At 41.9% G+C, this 16,657-nt stretch overlaps 1 protein-coding gene and 1 long non-coding RNA gene across 2 annotated transcripts in view; both read left to right on the top strand.

Annotated features, from left to right (window-relative positions):
* Positions 1 to 271: 271 nt before the first annotated feature.
* LOC137332188 (uncharacterized) lies at positions 272 to 3,792 on the top strand. Its single transcript, XR_010965615.1, has 3 exons — positions 272 to 375; positions 1,152 to 1,219; positions 3,720 to 3,792. It is a non-coding gene; the product is annotated as an uncharacterized lncRNA (long non-coding RNA).
* A 2,727-nt stretch (positions 3,793 to 6,519) lies between these two features.
* Positions 6,520 to 16,657, top strand: part of LOC137332229 (transcription factor SOX-30-like) — a 41,111-nt gene continuing 30,973 nt past the window's right edge. The window contains exons 1-2 of the mRNA XM_067995922.1: positions 6,520 to 6,639; positions 9,400 to 9,817. Of these exons, the coding sequence (XP_067852023.1) occupies positions 6,520 to 6,639; positions 9,400 to 9,817 (538 nt within the window). The remainder of the gene's footprint in view (positions 6,640 to 9,399; positions 9,818 to 16,657) is intronic.

Below are 16,657 nucleotides of genomic sequence, written 5' to 3'. Positions count from 1 at the left end.
TATTACAGGTAAATGAAGCAATAATTTTGAATGGAAAACCAAACTACATTAATTGTTTTTCTCCATGACAGTGTAGTTGTAACTTGAAATGACTAAATGACATGTAAGAATATAGAATGACTGCCATATTGTAGTAACACTGTGTGAAAATGTGGAAAAGATAAGCAGAGCTGATAAAGCTGCAGTGTCATCATATAAATGTCCATGATAGATTTGCATGAACATGGAGCTAAAATATAGCTTCCTATTTATGTTATCAGATTTATGAAAAGTGGCGACTTAACTTTGATTAGATTCATCCACTGAAGGAATCTCCATAAGGTGGTGCCACCGCAGAAAAAAGGAAAGTGGATCTTGGTCCCCATATGAATTGAGGTAGCTCTGACAACACCTTTAACATAGAAAGCATCCCAAGGTGCTGCACAGAGGCATAAGGAAAAATTGGACACAGCCAAAGAAGGAGAGATTTGGAGGGTGAACAAAAGCTTGGTCAAAGAGTTTGATTTTAGGAGGGTCTTAAAGATGGAAATGGAGATGCTGACGGGTTCAGGGAGCTAATTTCAGAGCTTGGGACCCAGGCGGCTGACGGCATGGGTGGCAATGGTGGAGCAAAGGGAGGGGACGGATGCAGAAGTGGAACGGGTCAGAGGAACAGAGAGTTTAGGGGTATATTTATAGCACTGGAAGAATTTACAGAGATTGGGAGAGGTGAGGCCATAGAGGGATTTAAGCACATGGATAATAATTTTAAATTGGATGTTGCTGGTAGTTAGCTAGGACAGGAGTGATGGGCGGGCAGGACTTGGTGCAGAATAGCATATGAGAAGCAGGTTGTTGGATGAACTGAAGTTTATAGAGGGTGGAAGATGGAAGGCTGCCTAGGAGAACATTAGAATAGTCGAGTTTGAAGGTGACAAAGGCAGATGAGGGTTTCAGCATCAGATGGGCTGAGGTTGGGGTAGAAAGGCCTGATGTTACAGAGATGATAGTACAGTCTGTGATAGAAAGTATATGGGATCAGAAGCTCAGCTCGGGTCATATAATACGTTGAGTCTTGTTTAGTGGGCAAGGAGGGCGATTGGAGTCGGTGGCAAGGGTTTGTAGCGAGCAACAAAGATGGTGCCTTTAGTCTTCCCATTGTTTGTCTGTAGGAAATTGTGGCTCACCGAAGACTGGATGTCGAACAACTAGTGGAGACGATAGAAGAGATGGCAAAGAGGTAGGGCTGGGTGTCATCAATGAACATGTGGAAACTGACCCCACGTCTGCAGATGAAGTCACCAAGGAACAGCATGGAGATGAGGAAGAGGTGGGACCCGAGGGTGGATCCTTGGGGGACTTACAAGGTGACTGCTGGTATGGGAACAGAAGCTATTGCTAGAGATTCTAAGGCTACCATTGGATAGGTAAGAGTGGAATCTAATAGTGGAAAGAGTGGTATTTCATCTGAGCCGGACAATAGTGGCGAGGCATTTGGAGGAGAATGGTGTGGTCGACCATGTCAAGGGCTACAGAGATCGAGAAGCAGAAGGAGGGATAATGCACCATGGCTACAGTCACAGAGAATGTCCTTCATGACTATGATTAGAGCCATTTTGGTGCTGTGGCAAGGCGGTAACCTGATTGGAATGATTCAGACAAGGCATTGTGACAGAGATGGGCATGAATCTGGGAGGCAACAACACCTTCAAGAACAAGCTACATCTTGAAGCAATGTGATCTGTGCCATGATCACAGTCTGGTTTTTGAAATGACATTTATACTGTTGCTCATCAAGCCTAATTTGCTTATCTCTAGAACTTCAGTGATTCACTTGTTATCACCTTGGACATCTCCAAAATCTTTGACAGTCTGGCAGCATGTGCTTTTAAACAAGTTACTGTATGATCTTTCACCAAAGTTCCATTCACGGTTAGCAGGTTCTTCTCAAATCTATGCTGTAGGAGATTGCTTCGCAACATTTTTGGTATTCTCAATGGCTCTGCTATGTTTGCAATCTCACTCTGTTCCTCCTTCTCATTGGAGATTTCCTACATTCTCCATCCAATCCTATCCACTCTTATGCTGATGATCCCACTCTACCTTCATCAGCCTCCTTCAGATTGCATGACCTCAGTGCAAGCATCAGTCTTTTTGTAGTGCAATGGCTGAATCATCTTGGTCACCTCCATGCCTTTCAATAGCCCTGCAAAAATCTCGTTTCTTTCAATTCCTCAAAAACTCAATTTCTTTATGTCTCTTGAAAATCCAACCTGGTGCAGCTACTTCAATTGATGATCTTGCCCTACTATATGCTGTGTTCTCAATTGGAACTACCACATCTCCTCCACTGATCTTGCTGCCTCCAAGGAACCTTTATTTTCCCCTCAACAACTATTAACTCCCTATAAAGCCCTAGTCTGTCCAAGGCTGTAATACTGCTCCCATATCTCGGCATGCTTTTCTAACATTGCTACCACACTTCTGATCAGAATGGAAGAAATATCTTACTAATAGGTAACCCATCTCTCAGTTCTACCCCTATCTCTGTAAGAGACCTTCTTCCACTCAACATCTTCACTCCATTGAAATAAAGACTTATTGCACCATTTGCTACTCTAATTCATTCTTTTCCAAGACATCAGAATTGTCAAACTCCTTACCTCTCTCAGTCTTCCCATTCCACAATCTATAGTTTTTTAAAACTCAATTTTGCCATCACCTGATCACGACTTGATTTATCTCATCAACCCTCCTGCTCGTTTCAGACTTGGTGGTGTTGTGCACTATGGGCCTTGACCTTTCACCTGGCCTTATTAATATATGTAAAACAAAATTGAAAGGTAACTGGAGTAAGCGATTGATAGCATTCAAAATTGAACTAGAACAAGTGAATGGCTTAAGGAACGGCAGATAGGTTTGATGTGATTAGACATAAGGTAATGCACATTGGAGAACGAGAAACATGAAATGGACATAGCAATTGGTTTCCATTAGCAAAATGTAAGAGTAGAAGTACTTAGGTGTGATTATTAACCATTTCCTCCAAGTATCTGGTCAATGTCAAGCTGTCATTAGTAGGTATTAAGTACTGGGATGCTGCATTTAAATTATTATGATTATTAAATTATTTTACCTAGTTACTCACTGAGAAGATTACTTTTAGTATATTGTGTGTGTGTAGGACATACTGCCTTCAAAAGGACATTGATGCACTGAGGAGAATTCAGAGATGAGTAACAAGGATCATTGCGGCACATAGAACTGTTTTAGTTGGAGAAAAGAAGATTGATGTTCATACACAGGTCCTCAAAATGTTAACAAGCATGAATAATATAGACGTAGGCAGGCTGCTTAACTTGGACTATGAGCACAGAACTGGAGTTGCAAGGACTAAATTAAGCTAGAGGGGTTTCTCCCACAGAACAGTGGATATGTGGAACAGATTCCTAACAAAAATAGTTATTGTTATAGTAAATAACTCCTCAAAAAAATGCTGGATAAACGTCTGGTTGGAAATAGGATTGATGGCTATAGGAATGTGTGGACAGAATTGGATTTTCTGGAGTTTTCCTTGATTGACTTTGGAGGTCAGGGAGCGATTTTGCAGAACATTCCCTGAAGCAAGTCAATAAATTTGGTGGTGCTTATGATAGAACGGATTGCACATGGCTTGTGGAAAAAAAACAGCATTGATGGCCTGAATGGCCTTTTCTCATTCCATGCTTTCTTATTTACAGATTATATTTGCACCTATCTGTGGAACTTTGGGAGGAATCTTCATTGGAGATACCCTCCACAGGATCATTTTCAGGATGAATGGCACATCGACCAGATTGCCACTGGATGGTTCCCCTACATTTCTCTGAAGGTAACCTTCAGTTGACTCTGTGGAGATATAAATGGCAACATCTTGGCACGATATAGAGGAGAACTACTGGATTTGCACACTTACATGCAGCACATCAATTAGACAGTTGACCGGCTAAGACAACCACTCTTTATATTGTTGCAAAAAAAAATTGCAATATACTTGTCTCAGTGTTTGTGGTTGAGCCAATGTGACATAGTTTCCCTGTTTAGCTATCCTTTGGCATATGGGACTATATTCTCCTACCTTCAAACTCTAGGATTGTGTTGGAGCAGATGAAGGCACATCAGCTATGGTTCATATGTTCTTCTGTGCCAGTCCTGTGGAAGATACCTCCATTTGAGAGATTTTCTCCTCCTACTCAAGTCTAAACTGAAAGATCTGTTCCTCAATGTACTTCGTTGCTCAGATTTCGATGATTTATTTAACCAAAACAGCTTCAGGTTACACTTACAATCCTCCAAGATCACGGTGCAGTCCTGATTTATTGACCATGATGAAGTGAAAGAATCATCTATGCAGATATAGGAGGCAAGATTTTGCTAAATTGGCATTGGATTATGCAGTACCTGAGAACTATTTCATAGTAAGACATTCCAAGAATTGATCATTAGCATGAACATGTTCAATTTATGAAAAAGCAAATCTTCATGGACCAATAAGATTTGCTTGTGTTTTAGGGCCTTCCATGTATAATATTGTAATGGATATTACATCATGTACAACAATAATAGGTGAGATTGTAAAGTTCCAGAATCTGGTGTGATATAATGACCTAACACCAGAATCAGTGGAGACATATTCCCGTTCCACAAAGTAGAATATTATAAATTCCTCTACCTTTGATCATGTAAACATTCTTCCTTTGGACACATCAATGTTTGGCACTGTTACTTTTTTTAAAAATTGAGGTATATGGCACAGATCAGTCATACAGTTGTAAGCTTGGTGTCCAAAAGTAAATGTAATTTTGAAAGATTTACAGCACTGTTAGAGTTATTGAAGGGAACTTGGATTTTTGCCGTGGATCTTGTCTTAATACCACCTTTCACCAGTTATTACCTGTATCAAGTGAGGAAAAAATAATAACTTGCGTGGACCAAATGACTGATTTAATATTTGAGGCAGTAAATTAGAATAAAAACAGTTGACTGTTAATTGAAGGTCTTACTTCTCTGACTGCAAAGAATAAAACCACAAATGGAACTTTTAATGTATTGTGGTGGGACAAAACAATGGGAAGCCCTGAGTGGATGTTTCTTCCTTGCACAGAAACTAGAATCAGTCCAAAAGGATTTTCCTTCAACACCTATCATCTCTTACTTCTTGGTAGGGGTATTCAATATGGATGCTAATTCAATTGAAATTTTCAAAACTGAGATCGATAAATTCTTGTTGGGTAAGGGTATCAAGGATTATGGAGAAAAAGCAGGTAAATGGAGTTGAGGTACAGATCAGCCATGATCTAGTAGAATGGTGGAACAGGCTCAAGGGGCTAAATGGCCTACCTTTCTGATCCTTTGTTAACATTGAATTAATTCAAGTTTAACTTTGTTTCTACTATACCTTCTTAAACTCCACTTTTTTTCTTTGAGCCAATACAAATTTGGCAGCTCATGATCCTTCTCTGATGCTGTTTCAGATAGTATAGGATACATTTAATAGTCCCACATTCCTAGTGAAGAACTGTGCTTGAAGAGAGGCAGGGTTGTAATGCTCCCTTTAGGCATGGCTCCTCAATGGAATCTCAGGATCAGTGAATGTACCCCTATATTTCCTCATTTTATCAAGATAATGATGCTGGGTTGTATATTGCTTCAAACTCTTCAGTTAGAGGTGATTGCCACAAGTGACCAACAGATGCTTTGATTGCTCATGGTAAAGTGCCAAAGCATTGAGCACAAAAAAACACACCAGAACAAGTGTATCCTAAGTATACCACTAGCACATCCATGACACTCATATGTGTATAGAAATTAAGGTTTGCATGAATCCCTATGAGTCCCTAGCTCCAAAAAAGGGCATGAAATGTAATTACCATGCATCATTTAGTTTGATGTATATAGGTTCTTTTTTATTCATTCACGGGATGTGGGTGTCACTGGCAAGGCCAGCACTCATTGCCCATTCCTACTTGCCCTTGAGAATGTGGGCCGCCTTCTTGAACCGCTGCAGTCCGTGTGGTGAAGGTGCTTCCACAATGCTGTTGGGTAGGGAGTTCCAGGACTTTGACCCCGCGACAATAAAGGAACGACGATATATGTCCAAGTCGGGATGGTGTGTGACTTGGAGGGGAACTTGGAGGTGATGGTGTTTCTATGCATCTACTGCCCTCGTCTTTTTAGGTGGTGGAGTTTGTGGTTTGGGAGGTGCTGCCGAAGAAGCTCTAGTGAGTTGCTACAGTACACACTGCAGCCATGGTACGCCGGTGGTGGAGGGATTGGATGTTTAAGCCATACATCCATCTATTTGTCTATCCATCCAACTAGCCAATATAATCCGCCTGTAGTGTCACCATTTGTTGTGTTCAAGCAGATGTAATGCTTAATTTTTAAAACCACACAGTGTATTTACATGTAGTACTCACTTACATGTAGTATTCACTACAAGTTGGATGTACTAAGTTCCTTTTAATTTATTATGTTACATGCTCTGTACAGTTGGAAACAATGCGTCAGAAACAAACCGTTCGCCCAGAGCAACATTTGTATTTTGAAACAAAAGATTCAGCGATTGCCCAAAAGATTGCCAACGATACACATGCAGTTGATATATTTCTTGGGATAGTGGTGAAAGGCTCACTTTGTTTAAGCTGCAAAGATGCATGTTAATACCTCAGAGTCTGGTTTGTATTCCCTCAAACACAATTCTTCACCATGTGAAAAGTTAACCAAGGCAAAGGAATTAGAACCACTGCAACCAACTTAATTGTGTAAATACAAATGCCAGTGGGCTCCATATCAAGGTAAGTTTCTAAAAAAAAATTCCAGATTCGATACTGTTAATTCCCGAACTCTCACCATTTCTCCACTTCCCAAAGAAAAACATCCCATCCAGGAAGAAGGCCTGGATTACACTGTTGAACTATGTTTAAGAGTAAATAAAAATTCTCTCTGCGCACGCATTGCTACAGAACAGTTGACATCTCAATAAATTATTGCAACTGATTGATGTAGTTTGGGTTAAATTTTGAGGTGGTCTCCAGAAAGTGAAACAGTTTTGTAATATACAATATGCAGTACATTGCCAACATGTAACACTTGAGGATCGCGACAGTCCAGACCTCTGCTGCAGTGCTCATTAGCAATATATTGCATTACCATGCTCTGGAATAGCACATCCAGTCACTTTCCCAATACCAGAGCACCTTATTTGATTCAACAAGATTTTTTTTGGAGGTCAGTGTAGTATGTCTTGTATTACTTTTGTTCCCTTCTTCCATTTTTCCCCTTTTTCCCCCTCCTTCTTCTGAAGATGGTGACTCATGGAAGAGTATTGTTCCACAGATACCAACAGCCCTCCAGTACCCTCTGCTCATGTATAAGTTTAAGACAGTCAGTGTTGGCAGACTGTTCAATAGGGTGGGGAGGAAGAGGTATGTAGTGAAGGATACTACAGCTGAGCTTGATCTTGACCTCACCCAATGTTGGTGTCACTGGATAATAATCAAGATTGGGAATCCTGGCCTTTATTTTTGTCTCCGTCACTAGCTCAGAGGCACTATGATCAGTGGTAGCACCTTCATCCCTGCTGAGATCAGCTAACTCAGCACATTCCACAGGTTAAACCTGATTCTTTATTGGTGCAGTACCACACCAAACAGAACATTTACTTAAAGAGACATCAGGGAGCTCTATAATGCCTGTTTCAGTGTTGATATCATTTAGTTTATCAATATAAAACTCTGCTAGGAAGAACAACATGCAAATGAGATGGACAACATATGGGGCTGTTCTACTACTCCAAGCGGTATTAGCCCCGATTTTAACCTAACCCACCTGGTGGGGATGGGTTTCGTTCAGGTTGGACATCCATTTTACACCCCGCCCGATTTTACTCCCCATTGACTTCAATGTTGTTTTGGGATCCTCCTGTCCTGTGGATATTTTCTGGTCACTAGGCAGAAAAGTCATGGAGAAAAGTTCTCAATGCTGGCATTGGTAGAACAAAATGGAACATATTCCACTTCTGAATGCTGGTATTTCTCACCTTGATTAGCATAAAAAACACACAGTCACTCACCCTCCTTCTGCAACCTACTATAACAGGTTGCCATAGTCTCCTCGGTACCGCAGGCTCAACCAATGACTCCTGTTAAACAGTTATTGCAGTGTTGATTAACATCTTTAAGCTGGATTAATTTCTGATTAGGATCAAGATTTCTAAATACAGATAGCGATAATCAAATCTTGTGTGGAAACATCCTGCCAATGGATACAACTTGTCAAGGATACATAATTTGGGATATAGGGTTAGATAGGTATTCTGGACATTTCCTTGATTTGCCTTTGTTGGGGGGTGGGGGGGGGGGGTGGAATCTACTTGTTTAAAGGGCATAGAAAGCCTAGAGGAACACTTTTTGTTAGAAAATATTCTCTTACTTGAAATTTCTTTGATTTCTTAAAAAAAACATCAATTATGTTGTGGCCGCTCACGTTGGGGCTCCCTCCCTGAAAACTGCTCTGGTAGTGCCAAGTTTGAGAATCATCCCTGAACGGCTGTTGATGACAATATTGAACTAAAGCGTGGACAAGATGCAGCCCTGAAAGACTTGGTCTTCACTTTGAAGTATTCTGACATTTTTGCTACAATCTTCACATAAACAGAAGCAAAAGCAGTGAGGAATGTTAGAAGTGGCACATAATGCTATTATTGACCCTTGCCTTTGCTGCCTTTATTATATGGAATTCACTACACCCTAACTAAGAGGGGAAAGCGCTTTATCTTCTTTGAGGTTTTACTTGTGTTTTATTGCCTCCCTTGTGAGATTGATTGATTTGGGTAGCAATGAACAGATTCTTTTACTGTTGTATGATATTTTTATAACTTTGTTACCTCTAGCAAAAAAATTCAGAAGAAAATAAGGTTTCTCTGCCTATTCTCATCCTGAAAACACTGCCTCTTTCTGGCATACAGTTCTGGATCATTCTGCATGTGCAAACGTCGACAATGATTGTCAGCAAGCTGTTCAACCATGGATCACATCACAGCTGAGCCTGATCCTGTTCTTACCAAAACATCCCTACACATGCAGTTTACATTAGCTGTCACCAGACCGGTGATCAGGAGGGAGGATCCTGGCTGATTTTTCACCATTGTAGGCCTGAGGCTTTGATGTCAGTCCCCACACCTCACAGCTATCCTGGCTGACATTAGCTCACACAGTGCAGACCAGGAATGGAACCTAGGCGTTTGTGATCTTTATAGATCATTAGCACATTGAATGGTGATGCTTTTATCCATCGAGTCATCAGGGAGCTCAAAAATTAAAATAATTCTAAAACTTCAGATTTTCTCTATAATATAACAATTTTCCATTTGTTTTTCAGAGTGAAAATAAGTTTGTTTCAGGGTTAAGCTCAAGAAAGGACTTTGGTGATCAAAATATTGCTGGCCAACATGTGACTGAAAAGATAAAATTAGAAGATGATGAGCATTATAAACCTTCTAGTTCCAACAGAGGAGCTCAGCAGACTAAAGATTTATTGTTCCTGAAGGATCTGAACGGTACCGATGGGTCACAACATACTGATCTGAAGCTTCCTATAACTTTACACCCTCTTCCACCTGGAATTAAACTTCAACTTCAAGGATCATCTTCCACATGTGACGTGGTCAAATTTGCCAAATTATCTGGACCACTAGCATCAAACAACCTGGGCGACATCAGGCTACAGACACAAGTGGATCCTTCTTTGAAGATCAATACTATAAATGTCCCCCTTACTGTCCCTCCTACAGAAGCAGGTAGCTCTATCTTTATCCATAATAAGAAAATATAATTTTGTCTTCTGTTAAGCATTGTTTGAGTGCAGTATATTCCTGATATTTTTATGTCAAAACTACCATTTTGCTAACCAACCACAATCTCAACAAAATGTTCCCGAATTGTACATCTCTGGTTGTTGTCTAGTACCACAATGCCGAGCAATGTGAGTGTAACATTTTGCTACCTGTGTTAGGTTGAGAGGTTGCCATTTGGTGTTTTAAAATGCAAGGACAGTAATTGCTCAGAGGCCCTTTTTTAAGGCACTTTAAATATCTGTGTTTGTGGAAATATGCAAGTTTTCAAGATGACAACTGCAACTTGTGCCTTTTAGAAGCTTTATGAATGTTTAAGAGAGATTGCTGCCAAAGGTTTACATGGATGTTTGAAGTGACCAAACACAACTGATAAATTTTGGAGATAATCCAGTGTATGGAAATGAGGATTTAGAAAAAAAAAGTAAACTGTTTCAGTAAATGTATTAACAGGCATTTTCCGTTGTAGTTTTTCTATCTGCTTTTCTTCCCTTATCCTTCCTCTGCTGAATGCAAAATCTGATGTTGGATTATGGTTCCAAGGGTGCCTGCAGCACCACACCGAACTGCCCGTTATTCAAGTGCAAGCATTGGCAGGTTAGGTGACTAGGATAGATCAGAACCAAGTTCTGCTGCCCACACCAGATCGACTAATTACATAGACCAAGGATCAGACCAAGATCTTCAAGTTCCCTTAATGGCTCAGTGGGTAAATCCACCACCTATATGCATTTATTTATTGGTCAGCCAAGTGTCTATCGTGCACATAAACTCATCGCCATGTTTAAGAGGTTCCAAACCAAGCTAATGAGAAATCCATTTGAGTAGAGTTCTGTTTACCTGAGAGGGAATTCACACTCTCTCCCCAATGGTACATCCCACTTATCTAAGTCCAGAGAGGTTAGGTGCAGGTTGGTAGAGCCAGAACCTCCCAAGCAGCATGGGGATACCCCTGCAGTTTAAAAAGCTAACACCATGCAGGCTGCCAGCACCGAGCACTAGTAAGCTTCCTGCTGCTTATCCAGCCAGGACAACCTTACCCATTGTAGAGTTATCTGAAGCAAGTGATAACAATTTCAACCCCCAGTGACAGGTTCCAGTTCCCATTAGCAAACCAGGCTGGTTGATCAACAATGCCCTGGAGTACTACCAACCTCTCTAGTTCAGGCATCAGGTTACTGAGTCTGCTATAGTGGTATCACTTAGTCCTGGCCTCCTATTACCAGCCATCTTATCTTGGAGCCACCTTGACTCCAAAAAAGACCCCACTCACCTCCCCCCCCCCTTCCCACAGGACCATAACCACGTTGGGGTTTAAATAACTGACAATTGCTGCCTTTGAGCTTTTGCTAAGTGGGAAGGAAGGCTGTTCAGAAATGTACTTCTTGTCTTGAGGGTCCTCCAGTGCTCAACACCATGCAGTTTCCGAGGAGTATACGTGGTTGCCACAAGTAATGGCCTTGACCACTTAAAGAATACCCTTGTGCAGATAAGGTTAGCCTAGCACACCCCAACGTTCAGGTTCAGTTCAATGATTAGAGTCATGCCTTGGGCTCTGTTTGTATTTGAGCCAAAAATCCTTCAGCTAAGGTTCTATAGGCAATGGTTATTGGCCATTCCACATGTGTCTTATAGGGCAAGGTCCTAAATCCATTCCTTAGAATGGAAAAGCACAATCTCAGACTTTTTACCATTCAGGTAGTTTATGACCAAAAGCTTTAAGCACATTCAGAATTTGCATCACCTCTACAACTAAGATCTCAAATCAAACCATTCTGTGTCCTAGTGCTGGACAATGAGGTTTTCATCAGGGTGCTTCTCAAGGACATCCACAATGAGGCCACTCACCTTTGACCTCATTGCATCCATATGCTCACTCAAGGTTAATTTTAAGAATTTGCGTTAATTTTAACTGATGGAATATTGTGGAGACTACTCATCTGAATTCCCAATTCCCAGCACTGGCAGGCAAAGCTGTGTGCAGGACTGCATGTTCATAAAATTATACTGTAAACTATGAAACAGGTTTATAGTTTACTCAACTATTCACTGTATTTATTAACGACTTAGATGAATGGATATTGAGACACATCTGCATATGCTGATGACACAAAGATAGGCAGCATTGTAAACAGTGTAGATGGAAGCATAAAATTACAGAGCGACATTAACAGATTAAGTGAATGGGCAAAACTGTGGCAAATGGATTTCAATGTAGGCAAGTGTGAGGTCATCCACTTTGGACCTAAAAAGGATAGATCAGAGTACTTTATAAATGGTGAAAAGCTCGAAACAGTGGAGGTCCAAAGAGACTTAGGGGTCCATGTACATAGGTCAATAAAATGTCATGGATAGGTACAGTAAATAATCAAAAAGGCTAATGGAATTCTGGCCTTTATATCTAGAGGATTAGAGTACAAGGGGGTAGAAGTTATGCTACAGCTATACAAAGCCCTGGAGTACTGTGTTCATTTCTGGGCACCGCACCTTAGGAAGGATATATTGGCCTTGGAGGGAGTGCAGCATAGATTTACTAGAATGATACCTGGATTCCAAGAGTTAAATTATGAGGAGAGATTACACAAACTAGGGTTGTATTTCCAGGAATTTAGAAGATTAAGGGGTGATTTGATCAAAGTTTTCAAGATATTAAGGGGAACTGATAGGGGAGATAGAGAGAAACTATTTCCGCTGGTTGGGGACTCTAGGACTAGGGGACATAGCCTAAAAATTAGAGCCAGGACTTTCAGGAGTGAAGTTAGGAAACACTTCTGCATGCAAAGGGTGGTGGAAGCTTGGAGAACTCTTCCACGAACAACAGTTGATGCTAGCTCAATTGTTAATTTTAAATCTGAGATTGATAGATTTTTGTTAACCGAAGGTATTAAGGGATATTTGACTAAGGCGGGTATATGGAGTTAAGTCACAGATCAGGCATGATCTCATTGAATGGCAGAACAGGCTTGAGGGGCTAAATGGCCTACTCCTGTCCTTATATTCCCATTGATTGATCGAGTCATTTACGGCAAAAAGCCGTAATAGCGAGTTGTTGAAGTCAGCTCAAATAACATGTTAGCTTTGAACCAGTTCATGAAAGAGTTAAACAAAAAAAACTGCCATTTGAGTTGCTTTGAATGCTTTTCTTTGCAGATCTTTCAAACAAAAGATGGAAAAATACTTATCAGAAATGGAATAAGCTGGTTAATCCTTACTGGTTATTGTCTTTCTCAGAATTTGATTCTACCTACTGAGTCGTTTATTTTCTCCACATCTATTGTGGTCAGGTCTAAACCATAAATAATTTGTATAGCAAAAGTGTACAAACTTTAAACCATAGCCCATGGAGTCCAGGGTGCTTTGGCACTTTGGATACAAAACTGGCTTAGTGGCAGAAGGCAGAGGGTGATGGTCGAAGGTTGTTTTTGTGACTGGAAGCCTGTGGCCAGTGGGGTACCACAGGGATCTGTGCTGGGGCCCTTGCTGTTTGTGGTCTACATTAACGACTTGGATATGAATGTAAAAGGTATGATCAGTAAGTTCGCTGATAATACAAAAATTGGTAGGGTGGTAAATAGCGAGGAGGATAGCCTCAGTCTGCAGGACGATATAGATGGGTTGGTCAGATGGGCGGAACAGTGGCAAATGGAATTTAACCCGGAAAAGTGCGAGGTGATGCACTTTGGAGGGACTAACAAGGCAAGGGAATACACAATGAATGGGAAGACCCTAGGCAAGACAGAGGGTCAGAGGGATCTTGGTGTGCAAGTTCACAGATCCCTGAAGGCGGCGGAACAGGTAGATAAGGTGGTAAAGAAGGCATATGGGATACTTGCCTTTATTAGCCGAGGCATAGAATATAAGAGCAAGGAGGTTATGATGGAGCTGTATGAAACACTGGTTAGGCCACAGCTGGAGTACTGTGTGCAGTTCTGGTCGCCGCACTACAGGAAGGATGTGATCGCTTTGGAGAGGGTGCAGAGGAGATTCACCAGGATGTTACCAGGGCTGGAGCGCTTCAGCTATGAAGAGAGACTGGGAAGATTGGGTTTGTTTTCCTTGGAGCAGAGGAGGCTGAGGGGGGACATGATTGAGGTGTACAAAATTATGATGGATACTAAGGAGCTTTTTCCCTTCGTTGAGGGTTCTATAACAAGGGGGCATAGATTCAAGGTAAAAGGCGGGAGGTTTAGAGGGGATTTGAGAAAGAGCTTTTTCACCCAGAGGGTGGTTGGAGTCTGGAACTCACTGCCTGAGAGGGTTGTGGAGGCAGGAACCCTCACAACATTCAAGAAGCATTTGGATGAGCACTTGAAATGCCATAGCATACAAGGCTACGGACCAAATGCTGGAATATGGGATTAGATTAGACTGGGCTTGATGGCCGGTGCGGACACAATGGGCCGAAGGGCCTCTATCCATGCTGTATAACTCTATGACTCTATGACTCTAAAACCTTTTGACATATAGGCCCAGAGTTTCCTGCAATGGCGAGACTGGTGACGTACACTGTAAATTTTGTCATCTTGCACACGGATTTTGTCATTGCTAACTTACTCCAAAATTTCCTGGTTTTCTAACTAGACTATGCCGCAGCAAGCATAGCAGCGAATCAGAAGCAGCAAAGCCAATGGCCATTTACAGACTTGGACTGTTTAATCATTTCCAATGCAGTGTGTCTATGTAAGAACCTCTGTACGTGGCTGATTTTAGCTACCCTTCTCTCCTTTCAGTCTGTATATAGCAATTTACAAATGCATTCTGTATTACAACTATTTCCTGTACTTTAACTTAATTTGTTTTCCCAAATTAATTCCGTTAATGAACAGCCACGGTCTCCTCCTTGCTTAAAGATTAAGAAAACAAGTAACTAGTCTGTTTAATGGGTGTTGTCGATGTCAAGATAAGCTAAATCAAATTTTAAAGCCCAGAAATCAAATGAAATCAGATGAGTCTGTTGTTTCGCATTACAATTTAATTGGGATAAATTGAAAAGAGTGGCCTGTTTTGTTTCATTTATTTGCTACTGCCCTTACAGATCTTGTAGACTGGTGGCTGTCGGGTACAAATAGATTAAATTCAGCGAAGTGTGTTGAAAGGGCAAACAGTTAAACTGTAAAACTTAAACTTCTAAATCCGTGTTTTATATTCCACATGATTTACTGTACTTTAATATGTGCAGTGTGCATCCAGCTAGTTATACACACAATGTTATTGGAAGCCATTTCCATTTGTTTGCAATGAGAAGCGATGGCACAATAGCAATCCAAATCCAAACGTGAGCATTCATGGACGTTTAATCCGCTCACTAAAACAGATTATCTGGTTATTATCACATCACTGTTTGTGGGACCTTGCTGTGCACAAATTGGCTGCTGCGTTTCCTACATTGCAACAGTGACTACACTTCAAAAGTACTTCTGGGACGTCCTGAGGTCGTGAAAGGCACTATTTATAAAAACGCAATTCTTTCTTTTTTGTCTTTCTTCAAGTTACCACTCTTTCTGAATTTATGAAGAATAGCAAGAACTTCACAAAATTGGCTTTTCGTATTTACAAATGTTGCGAGTATTTTCACAGAAACCCTCTTCTCAATCATTAATCAAGATGCTGCCAGGTCACCAGCGCCATTACTTTTCAGTCTAAGTGGCAGCGGTGTGAATACTGACAGTATTCCAGGAAATTCACGATCGCCACTGATTTTAATAGTGGGTGAAGCACTGAAAATTAAGTTCTCACTGCTTTCAGCAAGGGTAATCGCAAAAGTCAGGAAATTATGGCGTAGCATAAGTAAGGCCTAAGACACTCACTCCATGGGCTCGATAGCAGGGCGGCGGGTTCTCAGCGGGGGGTCGACTGGGCGCGTGGCTAACGCGCCCGGTGAAATCAGTGTGCTCCGCACGCAATTACAGGTTAATTGGAGCCACTTACCTTTGCTTCCGGGTTTCCCGCTGGTAAGCTGCGTGGCGGGCGGACTGCGCATGCGCAGTAAGGTCTGGAAGCTGGAGGAGCTCTATTTAAAGGGGCAGTCCACCAATGCTCCTCCTGCAGCAAACAACCAATTCTGAACCATGGAGCAGGCCAGAGAAAAGGCTGCCCCAAGATTTTCAGACTCCTCACTCCAGCTGCTGCTGGATGGGGTGAGGAGGAGGAGGGAAATATTTTTCCCGTCTGATGGGAAGAAGTACCCTCCCTCCACCACGAAGGAGGCCTGGCTGGAGGTGGCCGAGGAGGTCACCAGCTGCGGCAATGTGCCACGAACCTGGGTCCAGTGCAGGAAGAGATTTAATGACCTAACCAGGTCAGGCAAAGTGAATATACTTATGCATTCTCCCACACTCTGCCTTCCACATCACCTCCACCACCACACTACCCCTTCTGCACTGCCACCACAACGCTCTCACATCACTCCTCACATCCACTGAACTATCATCTTCACCTTGCCTGCACGTACTCACTGCCCCATCCCCATTCGAACACTACCACGCAACCCAATCCTCATACAATCTCATGGCTATGTTGCACACGCACCCTCCCATGCATCTCCCTCACGCTCAACCCCACCCACACCAATGCATGCAGCGGCTCACCATGCAACCATCACTCAATCACGCTTCTGTGTTTTGCCTTGATAGGAGAAGAGATGCCAGAACGTCCAGGAGAGGGCATGGACCGGAGGGGTCCCGCCACACCAGGTGTTCCTAACGGACATGGAGCAGCAGGCATTGGACATCAGCTGCACGCTGGAGTGCCTGTCCGTGGCGGATGCCGAGGCTGGAATTGCACAAG

Source organism: Heptranchias perlo, chromosome 14, assembly GCF_035084215.1.
Source record: "Heptranchias perlo isolate sHepPer1 chromosome 14, sHepPer1.hap1, whole genome shotgun sequence".
In the NCBI taxonomy this organism is placed as follows: Eukaryota; Metazoa; Chordata; class Chondrichthyes; order Hexanchiformes; family Hexanchidae; genus Heptranchias; species Heptranchias perlo.
Note: the sequence above shows the minus strand (reverse complement) of the source record. Positions and strands in the feature narration are given on the sequence as shown.